The sequence below is a fragment of the Mchenga conophoros genome, linkage group LG23, assembly GCF_057382185.1.
Source record: "Mchenga conophoros isolate Kocher_MC1m ecotype Shallow Benthic linkage group LG23, M_conophoros_male_GT1.1, whole genome shotgun sequence".
Classification (NCBI taxonomy): Eukaryota; Metazoa; Chordata; class Actinopteri; order Cichliformes; family Cichlidae; genus Mchenga; species Mchenga conophoros.
Window position 1 is genome coordinate 45,907,558 of NC_140547.1, and position 18,428 is coordinate 45,925,985.

Below are 18,428 nucleotides of genomic sequence, written 5' to 3' on the forward strand. Positions count from 1 at the left end.
TTTCTGTTTTGTATTGTTAATCTTTGATTTCATGATGTATCTTTGTTTATTCTTACGTTTTGGTTCTGTGTTTTGTTGTACCTCTAAGTTCAGTCTTTGTATTTCCTGCTTTGTTGTGAAGGTCCGTGTCTCATGTCAGTGTGTTTAGTTTGCGTTTCCTCTGTCTCGTCTTGTCAATCACTCCCAGCTGTGTCCTCCTTCTGTGTCTCATTCCCTCGTTATCCCTCTGTGTATTTAAACCTTGTGTTTGCCTCTGTTAGTTGCTGGTTCGTCTGCGTATCTGTCAGGGTCCTGGGTCTCCTGAGCTAGTGGTTTCAGTTCTTTGTGATTTTTGTGTTATGTCAGTTTAGTTTGTGAGTTATTCTATGCTTCCTAGGTTTTGATTCCCTGCCCCCCTTGTTTCTCTGTGCGCTCTGTTCTGTGTTTAGTCTTCTCTGTCCATTTGTTCCGCCCTGTGTTGTTGCCTTCTGTGTCTCCCTCTGTGTAACTGTCTATATAGTGATGTGTTGTGGTGCTTTGCTCCCACCCCTTGTGTTCCGTGTTTTCGTCTTCCCTTCGTGTACTTCTTCATATTCGTGTACTATTAGTTTTTAGGTTTTTGCTTAGTTTCCATGCTCACCTTCGCCATTTCTGTTTGTATCACCATGTGATGAATAAACTCACTTGCATCTGAGCTGCCTGCATAAAGGGTCCTTTGATAATTTACACACGGCTCGCAAACCGTGACAAAAACACTGGAAAAATTGGGCTGTTCTAAAACGTTTGACGGGTAGTGTATATATTTAGTTTATATATTTTCTTTATTTATAATAGTTTGTTTTATATTGTAGCAAAGTGTTACTTGGATACTTCTCTATGTGCTTCTTCATGTGCAATTTTGTTGCATTCTGAGCCTTAGAAATTTATTGGTGGTAGTGATGAACTGCTGTTAGAATCAAGTTAAATTCTGATAAATCAGACAATTACCTCTCCAGCTGTTGTTACAGTCTTTGTTTATCGGGTCCTTACAGGGTAAAAGATGACGACACCTAAAGAAATCCTTCTGGGGACTTTGGAGGATTTGGGACGTGATGACTTTGAAAAATTCACGTGGCATCTGAAGAATGGGTCTGTAGAAGGTTTACCAGCAATCCCAGTGAGTAAACTGGAGAATGCAGAGAGGACGGACATAGTGGATCTGATGTTTGATACCTACTCTATCAACACTTTTGAAGTCACTAAAAATCTTTTGGGGAGGATAAACAAGAATGATCTGTTGGAGAATTTAAATAAAACCATCCCAGAACCCACAGGTAAGTCAGGGAATGACTAAACAAAAAACACATAAACAATAAAAACCTTAGTTAACATTACACAGGTGCCATTAAAATCCATATAAATAATAAATCCAAAGCACTTGCCAACACTTTCAGGAGTGAGAGACTGCAGAAAGCCAACAGTTTGTGTTTTATGCATCTGCACAAATAACCTCCTGTGTACACACATGAATATCTGCTCTTTGGGTTGGTTTGATTAAAATGGGACCAGCAGCAGGTTTTCTGCCCATTTTACAGATTTATATTGTCAGATTGGTTTTAGAGCTGTTTTATCAACATAAATGAGGCGACAACAACAGTTTGGGACACGTCACAAATATGATCAAAGTGCTTTCTCTTAAATCTATTTACCAGTTGAAGGTAAAGTTAAAAAAATGGCTGCCATTTCTTTCTGCTGTTTGGAGACCCAAACAAAAAAATGCCCAGACAGTAAATGCTTTTTATTATGGTTGATAAACAGGACACTAAGGTGATTGGTCAAAGGTTGGAGGAAAGCCACAGTTCTCCTTATATGACTAAAATCCACCATTTCAGCTCATGTTTTTTCTTCTGCAGCTTTCTTGGAGATTCCACTTCAGCCTTCTGCTGGCAACACTCCCATTACCAAGCTTCCCTTAGGTAGTGTCATTAGAAAACATAGCATACATTTACACTGCTATGCTGATGACACCCAGCTCCATCTGTCCATGAAGTCAGATAACACACACCAATGAGTTAAACTGCAGGAATGTCTTAAAGACATAAAGACCTGGATGGCCGCTAACTTTCTGCTTCTTAATTCAGATCAAACTGAGGTTATTGTACTCGGCCCTGAAAATCTTAGAAATATGGTATCTAAGCAGATTCTTACTCTGGATGGCATTACCTTGGCCTCCAGTAACACTGTGAGGAACCTTGGAGTCATTTTTGACCAGGACATGTCCTTCAACGCACATATTAAACAAACATGTAAGACTGCTTTCTTCCATTTGTGCAACATCTCTAAATTTAGAAATATCCCGTCTCAGAGAGACTCTGAAAAACTAGTTCATGCATTTATTACTTCCAGGCTGGACAACTGTAATTCATTATTATCAGGATGTCCAAAAAACTCGCTGAAAAGCCTTCAGCTAATCCAAAATGCTGCAGCAAGAGTCCTGACAGGGACTAGAAAGAGAGAGCATATTTCTCCTGTTTTGGCTTCCCTTCATTGGCTACCTGTTAAATCCAGAATTCAAAATCCTACTCCTCACATACAAGGTCTTAAATAATCAGGCCCCATCTTATCTTAATGACCTTGTAGTACCATATCACCCTGTTAGAGCACTTCGCTCTCGCTCTGCAGGCCTACTTGTTGTTCACAGAGTATTTAAAAGTAGAATGGGAGGCAGAGCCTTCAGTTTTCAGGACCCAAAAAGATATTTGTTTTTTTTTTCAGTTGTATTATTGTAGGTTCTTTATCTTACAATATAAAGCACATTGGGGTGACTGTTGTTGTTATTTGGAGGAATTAAAAAAAAACTTTTATACTTGAAATTCTTTCATTTATTCTACATATTTATTCATTACTGGCTCCATAGTGTTGTTTATGTAATATGTGAAATGTTGCTAGTATTGATTTGGTGCTGTATAAATAAACATAATTAAATCGAATGTGTCTCTATAAAACCTGCCCTCAGTTATAACCCAAGTGTCAGGGCTCAATGGCTCATGAAAAGGAATGGAGTCAAGCACAGAACCAAAAAACGGAGGCTGAGTGACTTTTAACAGAAATGTATTTTACTAGATTTCTTGACGGAGAAAGCTGAATCACGGCTAAATTCAACAGCAAGCGAGGTATTATGAGAAGTGCAGAGCTGAGGCCAGAACATAAGCTGAGGCAGGTCAAAGGAACAACAGGGGCAGAATCGGGCGAATAGAAACTATCCAGGATCACTGGAACAAAGGAGATAATAATCAGAGTGGTCCACAGTGTAGTGAATGAGTCCAAGATTTAAAAACTAAGAGGTGTTACGTGGCTGCAGGTGGAGATCAGCTGGAGGAGGAGATGAATTAAATCTGGGTACAGAGTGAGATGTGGGTGCACATGGAGGCAGGCAGCTGAGGATGGCAGTTTGCAAGAGTGAGTTTTCCCAGCAGTGGCAGGCCAGAATCCTGAGGCGTGACTTATGGCGAGAGTTGGAAGATGTATCCAGGTGCCGACTAGGGAACAGGAAAAGAGGGTTACGCGAAACAAGCTGAGGAGCACAAGACAAAATGTGAGGCAGAGAACTGACTGTGCTAAGCAGACAATCTGGAGAAGGTTCATTGTGAGTGCTGCTCATAAATACTGCCGGAGTAATTGGCAACAGGTGAGGAGCAGGGAGGAGTGAGGAGGGCTCCACCCAGGCGAGGAGAGCTGATGCTGTGGAAAGTTACTCAGACTCACCTGGATCATGACACCAAGAGTCCAGTGAACTGAACACATAACCACAGTAACCAGAATGCAGTTTTCTCATTTGTGTCATTTGCTGTTTATTCATGCAGAGATTCTCACTGAGTGTCAGCTCAAACTCAAGTCAGACCTGAAGCAGAAGTTCCAGTGTGTGCTCGAGGGGATTTCTACAACAGAAAACCCGACCCTCCTGAGTCAGATCTACACAGAGCTCTACATCACAGGGGGAGGGACTGCAGAGGTCAATGATGAACATGAGGTCAGACAGATTGAAACAGCATCCAGGAAACCAGACAGACCAGAAACAACCATCAGACAAGAAGACATCTTTAAACTCCCACCTGGAAGAGATAAACCAATCAGAACAGTGCTGACAATGGGAGTGGCTGGCATTGGGAAAACAGTCCTAACACAGAAGTTCACTCTGGACTGGGCTGAAGACAAAGCCAACCAGGACATCCAGTTCATGTTTCCATTCACTTTCAGAGAGCTGAATCTGCTGAAAGAGGAAAAGTTCAGCTTGGTGGAACTTGTTCATCACATCTTTACTGAAACCAAAAAAGCAGGAATCTACATCTTTGAAGACTTCCAGGTTGTGTTCATCTTTGATGGTCTGGATGAGTGTCGACCTCCTCTGGACTTCCACAAAACTACAATCCTGACTGACCCTAGAAAGTCCACCTCAGTGGATGTGCTGCTGATAAACCTCATCAGGGGGAAACTGCTTCCCTCTGCTCGCCTCTGGATAACCACACGACCTGCAGCAGCCAATCAGATCCCTCCTGACTGTGTTGGCGTGGTGACAGAGGTCAGAGGGTTCACTGACCCACAGAAGGAGGAGTACTTCAGGAAGAGATTCAGAGATGAGGAGCAGGCCAGCAGCATCATCTCCCACATCAAGACATCACGAAGCCTCCACATCATGTGCCACATCCCAGTCTTCTGCTGGATCACTGCTACAGTTCTGGAGTTTGTCATGAAGAACAAAGAGAGCAAAGATCTGCCTAAGACTCTCACAGAGCTCTACCTACGCCTTGTGCTATTTCACCTAAAAACGAAGGACATCAAGTATGATGGAGGAGCTGAGACAGAGTCGTGCAGGAAGATCATTGAGTCTCTGGGAAAACTGGCCTTTGATCAGCTGCAGAAAGGAAACCTGATCTTCTATCAATCAGACCTGACAGAGTGTGGCATCGATATCAGAGCAGCCTCAGTGTACTCAGGAGTGTTCACACAGATCTTTAAAGCTGATGAGTGCCACATGTTCAACAACGTTGTTTACTGTTTCGTCCATCTGAGCATTCAGGAGTTCTTTGCTGCTCTTCATGTCTATCTGACCTTCATCAACTCTGGAGTCAACCTGCTTAAGAAACAATCTCCTCTCTTTAAAATCTTCCAGAAAACACTTACTGTAAAAGACTTCTACCAGAGTGCTGTGGACAAAGCCTTAAAGAGTCCAAATGGCCACCTGGACTTGTTCCTCCGCTTCCTCCTGGGTCTTTCACTGCAGACCAATCAGGATCTCCTATGCATGCTGACACAGACAGGAAGTAGCTCACAGACCAATCAGGAAACAGTTCACTACATCAAGAAGAAGCTCAGTGGGAAACTGTCTGCAGAGAAAAGCATCAACCTGTTCCACTGTCTGAATGAACTGGATGATCGTTCTCTAGTGGAGGAGATCCAACAGTCCCTGAGATCAGGACGTCTCTCCACAGATCAACTGTCTCTTGCTCAGTGGTCGGCTCTGGTCTTCATCTTACTGTCATCAGATCTGGATGAGTTCGACCTGAAGAAATACTCCCGTTCAGAGGAGGCATTTTTGAAGCTGCTGCCAGTGGTCAAAGCATCCAAGAAAGTGCTGTAAGTGAATCTATGAACAAATATGTTTAATAATGCTAGATGAATAAAATAATATGTCTCCATTGTTATTCTTCCTCAGGCTGAGAGATTGTGAACTCTCAAAAAGAAGCTTTGAAGCTTTGTCTGAAATTCTCAGCTCCCCATCCAATCATCTGAGAGAGCTGGACCTGAGCTCGAACAAGCTGCAGGATTCAGAATTGGATTTGCTGTGTGTTGGACTAAAGAGTCCTGACTGTAAACTTGAAACTCTCGGGTAAGGATACAGACGTTTTGACACTTTTTGACTCTTAAATCTGTAAGTTTATCTTGATGCGGACGTTCAAAATCAGCACAATTTTCCTTTTAAGTTCCTGAGTTTATATTTTTGACTGTCAGGTTGTCTGGACAGATGTTTTTATTTTATTTTATTTTTTTACTTGTCCCTAAAGTCAGAACTAAACCCACATGTAGATGACTTTCTGTTACTGGAGCAGCCTTCCTGAAGACAGCAGTGTGTTTTCATGCTTTTAAAGCCAAACTCACCTTTCAGACCTGGCTTTCATTTATTATCTATTTTTGTTTGTTTATTATATATTTATTTCTACTGTTTAACTACTGCTCACATCTTTTATCCTCCTTTTTAATTGTTCCTTTCTTTTTACCCAGTGTTTCTATATTGCACTTTGTATTTGTCATCTATATTTATCATGCACTACTTTGCTCATTTATTGTTTGCTTTTAATGTTATTAAATTCCGGTCCTTTGGTATTCTTTACGGCCAAAAAGACACGGCTCAAAAGTGGTCTTTTTACTTTTTAAGTTATTAAATTTGTAACTGTAGTGATTTGTGTGTGTGACAGAGAGGCACTGCCAGGGATTTTTGACACAAGTTGTTCTTGTAAAATCAGTCTGTGAAGGTTCTCAGACATCCAGGTCATCGTAGTCTAAGAAGCTTGGAAAGAAAAGCGTCTGGACTTCTTTAAGTTTCCTTGAAGATGTTTCACCTCTTATGAGAGAAGCGTCTTCAGTTCTAAGAGTCAAATGGTGGAGTGGGGCAGTCAGTGAAAGGGCAATGGTGGTGGCTCAGGGTTTGTATGTTTGGGGGGTTCAGAGGGAAAAGATGAATGCAGGTCTGGAGTTGCTGTGTGAGAGCAGGGAGTGAATCTGATCAAACATGAGTGTCATGAAGCCTGTTTGCAGTTATTTGCACTGTTTTCCACTCTGGATGTTGTTTCTGTTCAGCTGTGAGTATAAAAGGCTCCATTCTACAACCTGTTTGTGTTAGTTGTTCAATAGAAACATTATTTTGTGCTGATGTTGCACTTCTTTTATTCACAACCAGAGTTTTTGAAGTCTGCATCAGACTGATTTAAATGACTTTTGAATATTACTTTAAATACTTAGATTTAAAGTTCTGAAAAAAGTTTAAATACAAAGATCAGTATTGTCTAATGTTTTGGCTGCAGTGTGTTTTTGCAGACAGGTATAACAGAACAGCTTTAGTGTTTAGATTGTTTAAACTTGAGTATGAATTTATACAAAATGCAGCAAGATATTAAAAAAAAACGTTTGATCATAAAATCGACTATATTGGATTCATATCGATATCGGACATAAAACGTGGCATCGTTCCATCTCTGCTTTGATTAGAGACACAGCTCTAATCAAAGAGGTGGTCCGCTTGCCTCCGCCCCAGAGAGAAGGGTTACATCTCCTGGGTTTAGGTGTTTTCCAATTTGTCATCATTTTGAAAAGTTTACATTTCTTCAGTGTTGAGCAGCAGAAATGAGGCTTTACTGTCAGAGGCCGACAGCACTGAACACAACAGCAGACTGGTGGCTAATAAACAGTGAATGATGCAGAAACAGATGTTTGAAGCTGTTCTTGGAGTACACTGAGAGAGAGAGAGCTGTGCAGGCAGGAACAGCCAAAGTCAGAGAGAATTCATGAGCATATTGATCAAACGTGAAGCAGAGTTTGGATCTTCTTTTGCTGCTGCTTCACTCAGTTTTGGTTGGAGACAGATGAAACCTGCAGCTTCAGGATCTGTGAGCTGTCCACTTTCAGCCCCGACGGCGTGTCCGTGTACGTGCCGTCGAGTGAACGATCCACGCTCTGTGTTTCCATCTTTGTGTGTTTAGCTGCTCTCATTTACTGTTTTAGCTGTTTGCTGCTTGTTGAAATAGTTTGTGAGCTTTAACCTGAGATTCTGGCAAAATACATTTATATTAAACATCGATTCAGGATTGAATGAATCAACATCGTTTTATTCAAATTAAAACCATTTAAATGGGAACATGAATTTTTTACAGCCGCCTCTAATGCTGGGTAATGTCAGCTGGTCCATGTGCAGCTGGCTGTGAGGCTCAGGGAGCGTCTACAAAGTGAAACACTGAAAGAACATCATCCATAAATATTGAGTAAGAACTGGACTCTCATACAGCGAGACTCAAATGCCTTTAAACATCAGCTTATCCTGCTGATCCAAGTCCAACACTGAGTTTGTAAAAACATGTTTGTCAATCATTTTGTTTGGTTTCTGAGGAAAAAGATTCAATAACTTGCTGCTAATACACAACATTTCATCATATTTCCTCATAACCCTCTTTTGTCTGACCATTTGATCCCATTTGAATTTGCAATAAAGGATCCACAGAGTTTGGTGACAATAATGACAGTAGATGTTTGTGTGAAAGTGCTGGAAGCAAATGAGTGTGTGATGTTCTTTCAGTGTTGCACTTTGTAGACGCTCCCTGAGCACTGGTCTCACAGCCAGCTGCACATAGAGACCAGTGTTGTTAGTCCAGGTCAGAAGATGACTTGTTGGAATGAAAATGAGCTTGTAGTTTGTCTGCTTTAATAATGTGACTGGAAAAAGGTGTTGGACTTCAAATATGTCCATTTCTGTCACACTTCACCTTTAAAAGTGAAGCCATGTGGTTCCTGGAAGGAAAAACACGACTTTTTCAAGTCTTTGTCCTGTTTTTATGAGAAATGTACGACTTTAATGTGAAACATTCAGAGTTTTTTCTCTTGTTGTGTTTGTTTGAAGCTGCTTCCTGTTGGCTTCAGCTGTTTGGAGTTTCCATTTTCTAAACTTCTACATTCTGAACCTTCTTCAGCTCTGAACAGATGATGAAACACTGAATGATTTCAAGCTCTTTGTCTAATAAACTTACATCTTTCATTCTTTATACAGATTGGAGAGCTGTGGTTTGTCAGAGATCAGCTGTGATTATCTGGCAGCAGCACTGAAGTCCAACCCCTCCCATCTGAGAGAGCTGGACCTGAGCTTCAACAACAACCTGCAGGATCCAGGAGTGAAACATCTGTGTGGTTTCCTGGAGAGTCCAGGATGTAAACTTGAAACTCTGAGGTCAGTCAGCATGTTTTAGTTGTGCTGAGATGAATATGATGTGAAAGTTGTGCTGACACTAAACTGCAGACATCAGGCTGATATTATACTGATCCACACTGAGGATCTTCATGGTAAAGTCTGTTTTCTTCTTCTCTGGTTTAGTCCATTGACTGCAGCAGAACAATGTTCACATTTCAAACAGTGATGCTCAACGTATGGCCCGCGGCCCACACGCGGCCTGCCCACCTTTCCTGATTCAGAGAGAGGGGACCCTGATTAACTGTGTAGCTTCTTCCTCACAGTTCTAAGTATCAGACACAACAATGAATAATCCACAGCTGACTGTCTTTAGCAGGTCAAAGGTCACGGCACACAGCAGACAGTCAGAAATATTCTAACTCTGATCATTTATCAGTTGTGACACTGTGAGACTTGATCAGAGGTGTGATCATCACAGCAGAGGCCTTTGTGTCAAAGTCACTGAGGATCAAACAGAAACACATGAAGCAGATTTTCCTCTTCTGGCTTTTTATAGCAGATAACCTTCAAAATATTCTGCAGTCGATCAAAAACTGAAGCAAACCATGAAGCAACATGTGAACATGAGCTGATGCTGCTGAAGTGAAGCAAAGTTACAGAGGTTTGATTACAGACACAGCTGAGAGTTTGTAATCTGTCATCATTTTAAAAAGTTTCCATGGAACAGCAGAAATGAGGCTTTACTGTCAGAGGCCGACAGCACTGAACACAACAGCAGACTGGTGGCTAATAAACAGTGAATGATGCAGAAACAGATGTTTGAAGCTGTTCTTGGAGTACACTGAGAGAGAGAGAGAGCTGTGCAGGCAGGAACAGCCAAAGTCAGAGAGAATTCATGAGCATATTGATCAAACGTGAAGCAGAGTTTGGATCTTCTTTTGCTGCTGCTTCACTCAGTTTTGGTTGGAGACAGATGAAACCTGCAGCTTCAGGATCTGTGAGCTGACACTGAGTTTGTAAAAACATGTTTGTCAATCATTTTGTTTGGTTTTTGAGGAAAAAGATTCAATAACTTGCTGCTAATACACAACATTTCATCATATTTCCTCATAACCCTCTTTTGTCTGACCATTTGATCCCATTTGAATTTGCAATAAAGGATCCACAGAGTTTGGTGACAATAATGACAGTAGATGTTTGTGTGAAAGTGCTGGAAGCAAATGAGTGTGTGATGTTCTTTCAGTGTTGCACTTTGTAGACGCTCCCTGAGCACTGGTCTCACAGCCAGCTGCACATAGAGACCAGTGTTGTTAGTCCAGGTCAGAAGATGACTTGTTGGAATGAAAATGAGCTTGTAGTTTGTCTGCTTTAATAATGTGACTGGAAAAAGGTGTTGGACTTCAAATATGTCCATTTCTGTCACACTTCACCTTTAAAAGTGAAGCCATGTGGTTCCTGGAAGGAAAAACACGACTTTTTCAAGTCTTTGTCCTGTTTTTATGAGAAATGTACGACTTTAATGTGAAACATTCAGAGTTTTTTCTCTTGTTGTGTTTGTTTGAAGCTGCTTCCTGTTGGCTTCAGCTGTTTGGAGTTTCCATTTTCTAAACTTCTACATTCTGAACCTTCTTCAGCTCTGAACAGATGATGAAACACTGAATGATTTCAAGCACTTTGTCTAATAAACTTACATCTTTCATTCTTTATACAGATTGAAGGACTGTGGTTTGTCAGATATTGGCCTTGATTATCTGGCAGCAGCACTGAAGTCCAACCCCTCGTATCCCACAGAGGTGGACCTGAGTGGAACCTACAGCAACCTGAAGGGTTCAGGTGTGAAGCATCTGTGTGGTTTTCGGGAGAATCCACGATGTCGATTTGAAACTCTGAGGTCAGTCAGCATGTTTTAGTTGTGCTGAGATGAATATGATGTGAAAGTTGTGCTGACACTAAACTGCAGACATCAGGCTGATATTATACTGATCCACACTGAGGATCTTCATGGTAAAGTCTGTTTTCTTCTTCTCTGGTTTAGTCCATTGACTGCAGCAGAACAATGTTCACATTTCAAACAGTGATACTCAACGTATGGCCCGCGGCCCACACGCGGCCTGCCCACCTTTCCTGATTCAGAGAGAGGGGACCCTGATTAACTGTGTAGCTTCTTCCTCACAGTTCTAAGTATCAGACACAACAATGAATAATCCACAGCTGACTGTCTTTAGCAGGTCAAAGGTCACGGCACACAGCACTCTGTGAAACAGTTTGGAGCAGGAATTCTTGCACATTTACAAACTGACACTGCTGCACGGCATGCTGGGTAATGCTAGCTGCTCAGGTATGGGTGTGGTAACGGCTGTGAGGCTCTGTGGCTGCAGAACACCGAAGAAGAGAAAAGAGAGGTGGAGGATGAAGAAAAGAGGCGGAGATGAAGCAGAAGTTTTGCTCCAGAGAGGAGCTGTGTCTGTGTGGGCGGGGCTCAGGCTGCTCCGCCCACACAGTGACAGTGAAGCAGGTGAAGAGTAATAAATGAAGACAGCAGACAGGATTTGATAAGCTGATGTACAAACATGTAGGTCGTGTCCAAATTCATGGGCTGCATCCTCCTGAGGCCGCATTTGTAGACCGATTACGTCACAGCGACACGTCGAAGGCTGTCCAAATTCGTAGACTCCTCCGAATGCAGCAGACAAATGCGTCCTCCTTTTCCCCGAATTTGAAGGATGGGTCGGGTGTGTCCTTCGTGGCCTACCATATCCCAGAATTCATAGCGCGGCCCAGCCAAACTCCAGTTTCCAACAATGGCGGCCGCTACTAAGTTTTAAAATTACTCATACTAATCTTTTTCGGTCACAAAATAAACTTTTAACATATTTTCAGGCGAGAAAGTAGCTGTGTAAACATCAAATATCTGCTCGGTTTATCAAGATACCGCATATATGCAAAAGTGCTTCGACGTTTTCGGAGACGTCTGCTACCCACCAGCTCGATAGCTCGCCGGGAGCTCGAGGGTCACTGAAGCCGCCGAGAACGGCACAACTCCCGGCACATCATTTTCAGATCACCGCGGACTTTCGCTACTCAGGTTAAACGTGATATATAAGTCACTTAGACAACCTCAAAATGTTATTGTTTGGCTTTTTTCAGTGTTTTGTTTGTTCGTGAGTAAATCGGTTTGGCTGAGATTAAAGTTATTAGATTAGATAAAATAAAACTTTATTAATCCCCCAGGTGGGTTCCTCCTTGGTCTTTACAGAGCTGACTAAACGTCAAACAGAAAACTGATTAAACAGAAGTATGAGACGGTCGAGAATTTACGCCAGTGTCCTGTTATATTTTAGATAGCAAGGAGCAGACGGCTGAGTTTATTAAACTCCACCGAGACAGCGGTGACGCTAATCAGAAGGCTAGACCGTCCAATTTCCCCAGCCGTTTATTTCCAGCCTACCCGACCTTCTGAGGACCCAGCCCACGTAGACCGCAAAGGCCGGGTCCTCGGGAGGATGCAGCCCATGAATTTGGACACGACCGTAGAATGATGGTGGCAGCTACAGAAACAGGTCCATACAGGCTGAAGCGTGTCTCAGTCTGAATGTACACTGCTGTTATAAGAGCTGTGGAAACTCAGGTCAAAAGGACGTAACCACACTGCTGACAGTTCCAGGACATTCACAGAGTTACAGCATCATTTGTGACCATAAAGACAGAAAGCTCATCCAAATCCTGGGATTAAAAGTCTGTCCTGGTGGTGTCCAGTCAAACACGTCTCTGTGAAAGCTTCAATCCAACAGGCTCCAAAGTCCTTCTGCTCATTTCCTCGCCGGGTTCTTGATGCTCCTGTACCATCTCTCTGTCATCCTCCTCGCTCCCTCTTTGCACTCACAGTCTTTGTGCATCATTAACACTCACATGTGGAAAACCAAAGTTTTACTGGGCAGAAGATGATCATCAGTGACTCTGTCTTTAAAATACTCTTGTTAGAAATGTTCGACTTTAATGTGAAACATTCAGAGTTTTTTCTCTTGTTGTGTTTGTTTGAAGCTGCTTCCTGTTGGCTTCAGCTGTTTGGAGTTTCCATTTTCTAAACTTCTACATTCTGAACCTTCTTCAGCTCAGAACAGATGATGAAACACTGAATGATTTCAAGCACTTTGTCTAATAAACTTACATCTTTCATTCTTTATACAGATTGGAGCGCTGTGATTTGTCAGAGATCAGCTGTGATTATCTGGAAGCAGTGCTGAAGCTCAACCCTTCGTATCCCAGAGAGGTGGACCTGAGCTACCACAAGCTGCAGGATTCAGGAGTGAAGCAGCTGTGTGTTCTTCTGGAGAATCCACAACATCAAATTGAAACTCTGAGGTCAGTCTCCACGTTTTAGTTGTGCTGACACTGTCGATCTGTGGAACTAAAACCTTTATACAGGAAGTCTGGTTCAGCTCTTTGTAGACCTTCTAATCTCTGATGCTCTGAGTCTTACTCAGTAGATGATGCAGAGTTGTGAAGCCGATGTGGGTGAGGACACTCGCCCAGCTCTAACTACTTTGACGTCCAGGCGGCTTCCCTGCTTGTCCTGATACAAACAAACCTGAGTAACCTTGCAGGTCAGATCTCATCAGTCACACCTGTTATGGCAGCTCTCCTCTAGATTGTAGTTCTTGTTAACCTGGGATGGTTTTAGAAGCCTGGACCACAGACTGCAAGGGAAGATATTACTGGGAAAGGCCAAAGCAACCTATTAGACCCATTAAACACTAACATAGATGAATACTCAGATTTAAACCTTTATTGTTTCACAAAGGGTTAAAAAGGGAACGTCCACAGTTTAGACTGCAGCAGATTTTATTAAAGCAGTTTGACAGGAGCAAAGCAAAAACACAAAGAATAAGTGTTTCACATATTAATACATATAACATAATAATAAAAGAAAAGCAAAATAATGATACAAAAGAATGAAAAAGTTGTCCAGAGCAGCAGGATGTCTGAGGTCTGCAGAAACACAAAAACACAGCAGCTAAAAATAGTTGTTGAAAGAAAACGAGGTGGGAGCTGCTGATTCCTGAGCTTTGATACTGAATTAGCTTCAGTAGTTATTCCCATCACTGCTGTAGGAGCTACATTTAGTCACAGCTGATTGTCTCCTTTGACCAATCAGAAGACTACTGTTGTAAAAACAAGCAGACAAAGAACCAATGAGAGTGAAGAACAGGATAAAGAGCTCGTGTGATGGAGGCAAAGCAATAATCAGCAGACTGTAGCAGTTTCTATCTGGATGAAAGTAGAAGGAGCTCAGCGGAGCTCAGTCCCATATCTTTGGTTAGAAACAACATCAGTGATTTCCTGCTGCTCGAGATGATTCCAGCAGCTCTCATTACAGCAGCTGATGAGAGAAACAGCTGATGGCTCACAGCTCGTACACTGTTGGATCTCCAGATGTTCACGTGGCTGAAGTCTGTGAAGAAACTGTGGTCCACGTAGTTCACACGGCCTCAGATTGGACCGAGCTCCCTGGATCACTGCAGCATCCTCAGCTGGTACATGGACGTCTCTGCTCCTCAGTCTTGGAGCCCCTGCAGGTCCGTCCACACCACCAGGGTCTTCTCACTCACCTTTCCTTTGTCCTCGTCCTTCATCGGCCGTGCTGTGTCTTTGTTCCTGCGGTGTTGTTCCCACGATGCAGCGCTGATGTTCCCTCCTTGAATGCACAACAAGTACGGTGCTGGTCTTTCTCGGGTGGAGCAGAGACAGATTGAAGTCTTTCAGGCTTTAGTGCCGACTTCCCTGACAGAGGCTGGACTCCATGGTCTGCACAGGAGGCTTCTACACTGTGTGGAGGTGACTCCTGGACTTGAAGACAGGCTGCAGGTACATGTGTGATGAAGAGGAGCTACAGCAGTGTGATGGAGCTGCAGGTGTGAAGGAAGTCCTGCTGTCCTGTCCCACCCTCATCTTTGCTTCCTCTGTCTTCTCTGGACTTGTCCTCCTGTTTCAGAAACAGCACTGCTTCATGCCGAGGGTGGACGGGAGCGTTGGCTCTGATTCTTTTACCGTCCACCACAAGGAGACACTGATGCTGACCTCCTGATTCATCTGCATGTGTTCTGCTTCACACTGCTCACCTCCACCAAAGACTTCACAAACATCTTCTTTCTTTGAGTCCAGTTTGTCCCACAAACACTTCCAAATCTCCTCCTCTGAGATTCTGCAGCTTCTTGCAGTGTGACTCAGCTGACTTCTGACAGACCACAGACTGGCACAGCATCCACATGTGTCTCCTTTCAAACAGGCTCTTGATGTTTCCTCCCACATCATTCTGGCCTCTCAGTCTCCTTTGTTCTCCAGCTCTGTAGCTCCAGCTGGTGAAGCTTCAGTTTTCCATGTTGGTAACAGTAAACTACAGCCTCTGCTGTCAGCTGGGTAACTAAACAGAGCTGCAGCACGTCTCTGCGGTGGTGCTACATCCAGCCTGCAGACGGCCGTCTACATGTTGTAGTGGTTTACAGTCACCAGGGGGCGCTGTCCCAGCCATGCAGGCAGTGGGCTGCTCTGCTTGTGCTGTTGTTGGTGAAGCTGAAGTGAAAGTGATAGGTTTGTAGTTTGAACCTATCCACTGGAACGTTAAGGACAATCTGCTACGCAGCAAAAAGCAAGACACAAGGCACCAAAGTTCTCTGGTTTACTCATGCATGAGGGAGACCTGGCTGGAGCCAAGCGTCGTTCCACCACTTGACCACCATCAGACTCTCAGCCAGGCTCCCCATAGCACTCCTTTTATTGTGGTTACATGAATATGCATAGGGTCATTAACATATAGCATCTCACATAGGTATACATGTGAACAAAGAATACTGTGTGTGTGTGTGTGTGTGTGTGTGTGTGTGTGTGTGTGTGTGTGTGTGTGTGTGTGTGTGGTACTGCTGATCAAAGGGTCATATAACATCCTTGGTCAGGAAGAGGGTAGACCCCCCTTCACCCTAGATGGTTCACCCTAGATAACATGGTGAGGAAGTCCAGCAGTTCATCTAAACAAAAAGCACTTAGACTAGAACAGACGTAGCTACGTTAATCCTGCCATAAAACAATAAGAGAAGGTACGACCTCTCTCGTGCTCCCAGGATGTGGGTGTGCATTCCAGTGTGGAATACACACCAAGCCCCTGCAGCCTGCTAAAGATCACACATCCTATCACTACACAATTGATTATACACCTCTAAGAATATATGGTTAAATATTTCCTAATACAAATGACAATAATAAAATCTAAACCCATCATCACCACCCTGTATTGTCATTTTTTAAGGCTTAACGGCATATATATATCTTCAGCTCTACACCACTTGTCAACATTTTCAGTGCAGGCTTCATTTCATACACACATATTAGCCTTAGCATCCATGTCACTCTGCTGCAACAGTATGAAATTGGTAAAGGTGTTAGCAATCATTTTATTCACCATCGATCTTACACATGGCAAAATGCAACCTGTAAACAAGCAAAGCAAAGCCAATAATGTAAGAATGGGAGTCAAAAACTTTAGAAACATATTCCACCATGGTCCAGATGTCAACCAGGCTATCCAGCCTTGTGACGTGTCTCCTCCTGATGTGTGGTCCGCCACATATTTCTGCAGAGCAGTTAAGTTCTGCAGTGCCTCATAGATGTCTCCTCCAGTCGTATATCCATCCGGAATAAACGTACAACATGTCTCTCCAATCAGCTTACACATTCCTCCTTGTGATGCTGTTATCAAGTCTAGGGTCAGCCTGTTCTGCAGTACCATCGTTCTGATGGCCTTTTGCTCCTCCGCTAAGGCTGTTCCCAGAGTCTTAGTGAGATTAATGTGTCGCAGTAAGGCATATCGGTTGATCTCCACATGATCCCGCACCTCTGCAACTCCGATGTTTGGGATCAAACTTTGGAAGAATTTAGCTCCTCCACTCCAAATGCGGAATTCTCGTGGCACTCCAGTGTCTACTGTCACTCCAAAAGAGTTAGGTGAGGCTATATTCACCTCACGCTTCCGTCGGTTGCTAGGGTGATGTTCAACTCTGTCCATGAAGAAGACATGATCCGATAACTTCACCACGGCACACAATCCTCCCCATCCCTCAGGGAGTGATAGATAGGCTTTATGTCCACACAAGAAATACCAATCAGCCAAAACTCTTGTTCCTTTACTGCTCGGCACCATCCTTGCACATCCTGTCCACTTCTGACTCTTTGCTTTTACTGGTATCCTGTAAGCCCGGTTGGACTTGCATTCAGTCCTCCTTAATGTCAAGTTCTCAGCTCACTTTGCACTGGTCAAGCATTTCATACACCTGCTCTCATTCTCTGGAGGGCAGTAGGTGTATATGTATCCACATAAACGAAGCGGCAGCTCCCCCACTGACAGTGATCCATTGTTCATCACACACAACGGCAGTTGAGCTGTATTCAGCTTGTTCAGCAATATTATGTCTGGCAGTGGGTCTGACACTTGAGGCCAGGCCAATAAGTCAGTTTGCTCAGAACAATTCACATCTATAAGTGGCGACTTACTCCAGGTGATGTTCAGAGGTGTACTATAGTTGGCCTGGGACCAGAGGACTCTGTTGCCAGGATGAGTTGCTAAGCCCAACAGACACCAACTCCTGTCCTCTGGTATGCTGTACGGCCACAGTCCAGATGTATATGCGGATAACGGCATATGAGCACACACATAGCAGTCAGTCCTATTGTTCAAGTGAGCAGTTGTATTCATAAACTGCCACCAAAAGTTTGTAGAATAGCCATGAGGGTATTGGGTGTGGTTTCCTTGGACATACAGGGTCTCCACAGCTGACCATGATGACATCAAAGCCATTACACCCAGCAGGGTAGACAACACTTTACCAGCCATTCTGATGAGTACCTGTGGCTCAGTTGGTTTCTTCACCGGATTGAGACGAAGGGCCCTAGAGGCTTTCCCCCCCTTTGTACCCGGTCTTCCTGCCACTTACTCCGAGCTGGCCTGGATGTGTGTCACCTTTTTGCAGTGGCTTTGGTGTATCCAGGTGGGTCGTTCTGCAATCTTCACAGCAGTTGGTGTTGTCAGCAGAGCCTGGTATGGTCCGTCCCACCGTGGCTTCGACCAGCACTTCCTCTTTATGACCTTTATCAGTACCCAGTCCCCTGGCTTCAGACGTTCTTCCTGTACAGAAACAGAATCATCTGGCAGATTATTTGCACTCATGACTTCTTTGCTTTTCAGCATTTTAATCATCCAGTCTGCTAGTGTGTTTTCTTCTTCTGCTTTATCATTATCATTACAAAACACTGGAACTCTAAATGGCCTGCCATATATTATTTCAAAAGGCGTTAGGCCATTATCAGTTGGCGTGATTCTCATATACATTTTCACTAGCTCAATGCAGTCTACCCATGTTCTGCCTGTTTCCTCCATTGTTTTCCTGAGTCTCAGCTTTACTGTGCCATTAGTCCTTTCAACCAGCCCTGCACTTTGTGGGTGATATGAGCAATGGTTTTTCAGCGTTATCCC

At 43.4% G+C, this 18,428-nt stretch overlaps 1 protein-coding gene and 1 pseudogene across 1 annotated transcript in view; one reads left to right on the forward strand and one right to left on the reverse strand.

The window, feature by feature from the left end:
• Positions 1 to 1,018: 1,018 nt before the first annotated feature.
• The window catches only part of LOC146548137 (NACHT, LRR and PYD domains-containing protein 3-like), a 32,604-nt gene continuing 15,194 nt past the window's right edge, over positions 1,019 to 18,428 (forward strand). The window contains exons 1-4 of the mRNA XM_085265029.1: positions 1,019 to 1,292; positions 3,822 to 5,592; positions 5,672 to 5,845; positions 8,771 to 8,947. Coding sequence (XP_085121155.1) covers positions 1,019 to 1,292; positions 3,822 to 5,592; positions 5,672 to 5,845; positions 8,771 to 8,947 — 2,396 coding nt within the window. The remainder of the gene's footprint in view (positions 1,293 to 3,821; positions 5,593 to 5,671; positions 5,846 to 8,770; positions 8,948 to 18,428) is intronic.
• Positions 16,275 to 17,845, reverse strand: LOC146548138 (uncharacterized; annotated as a pseudogene).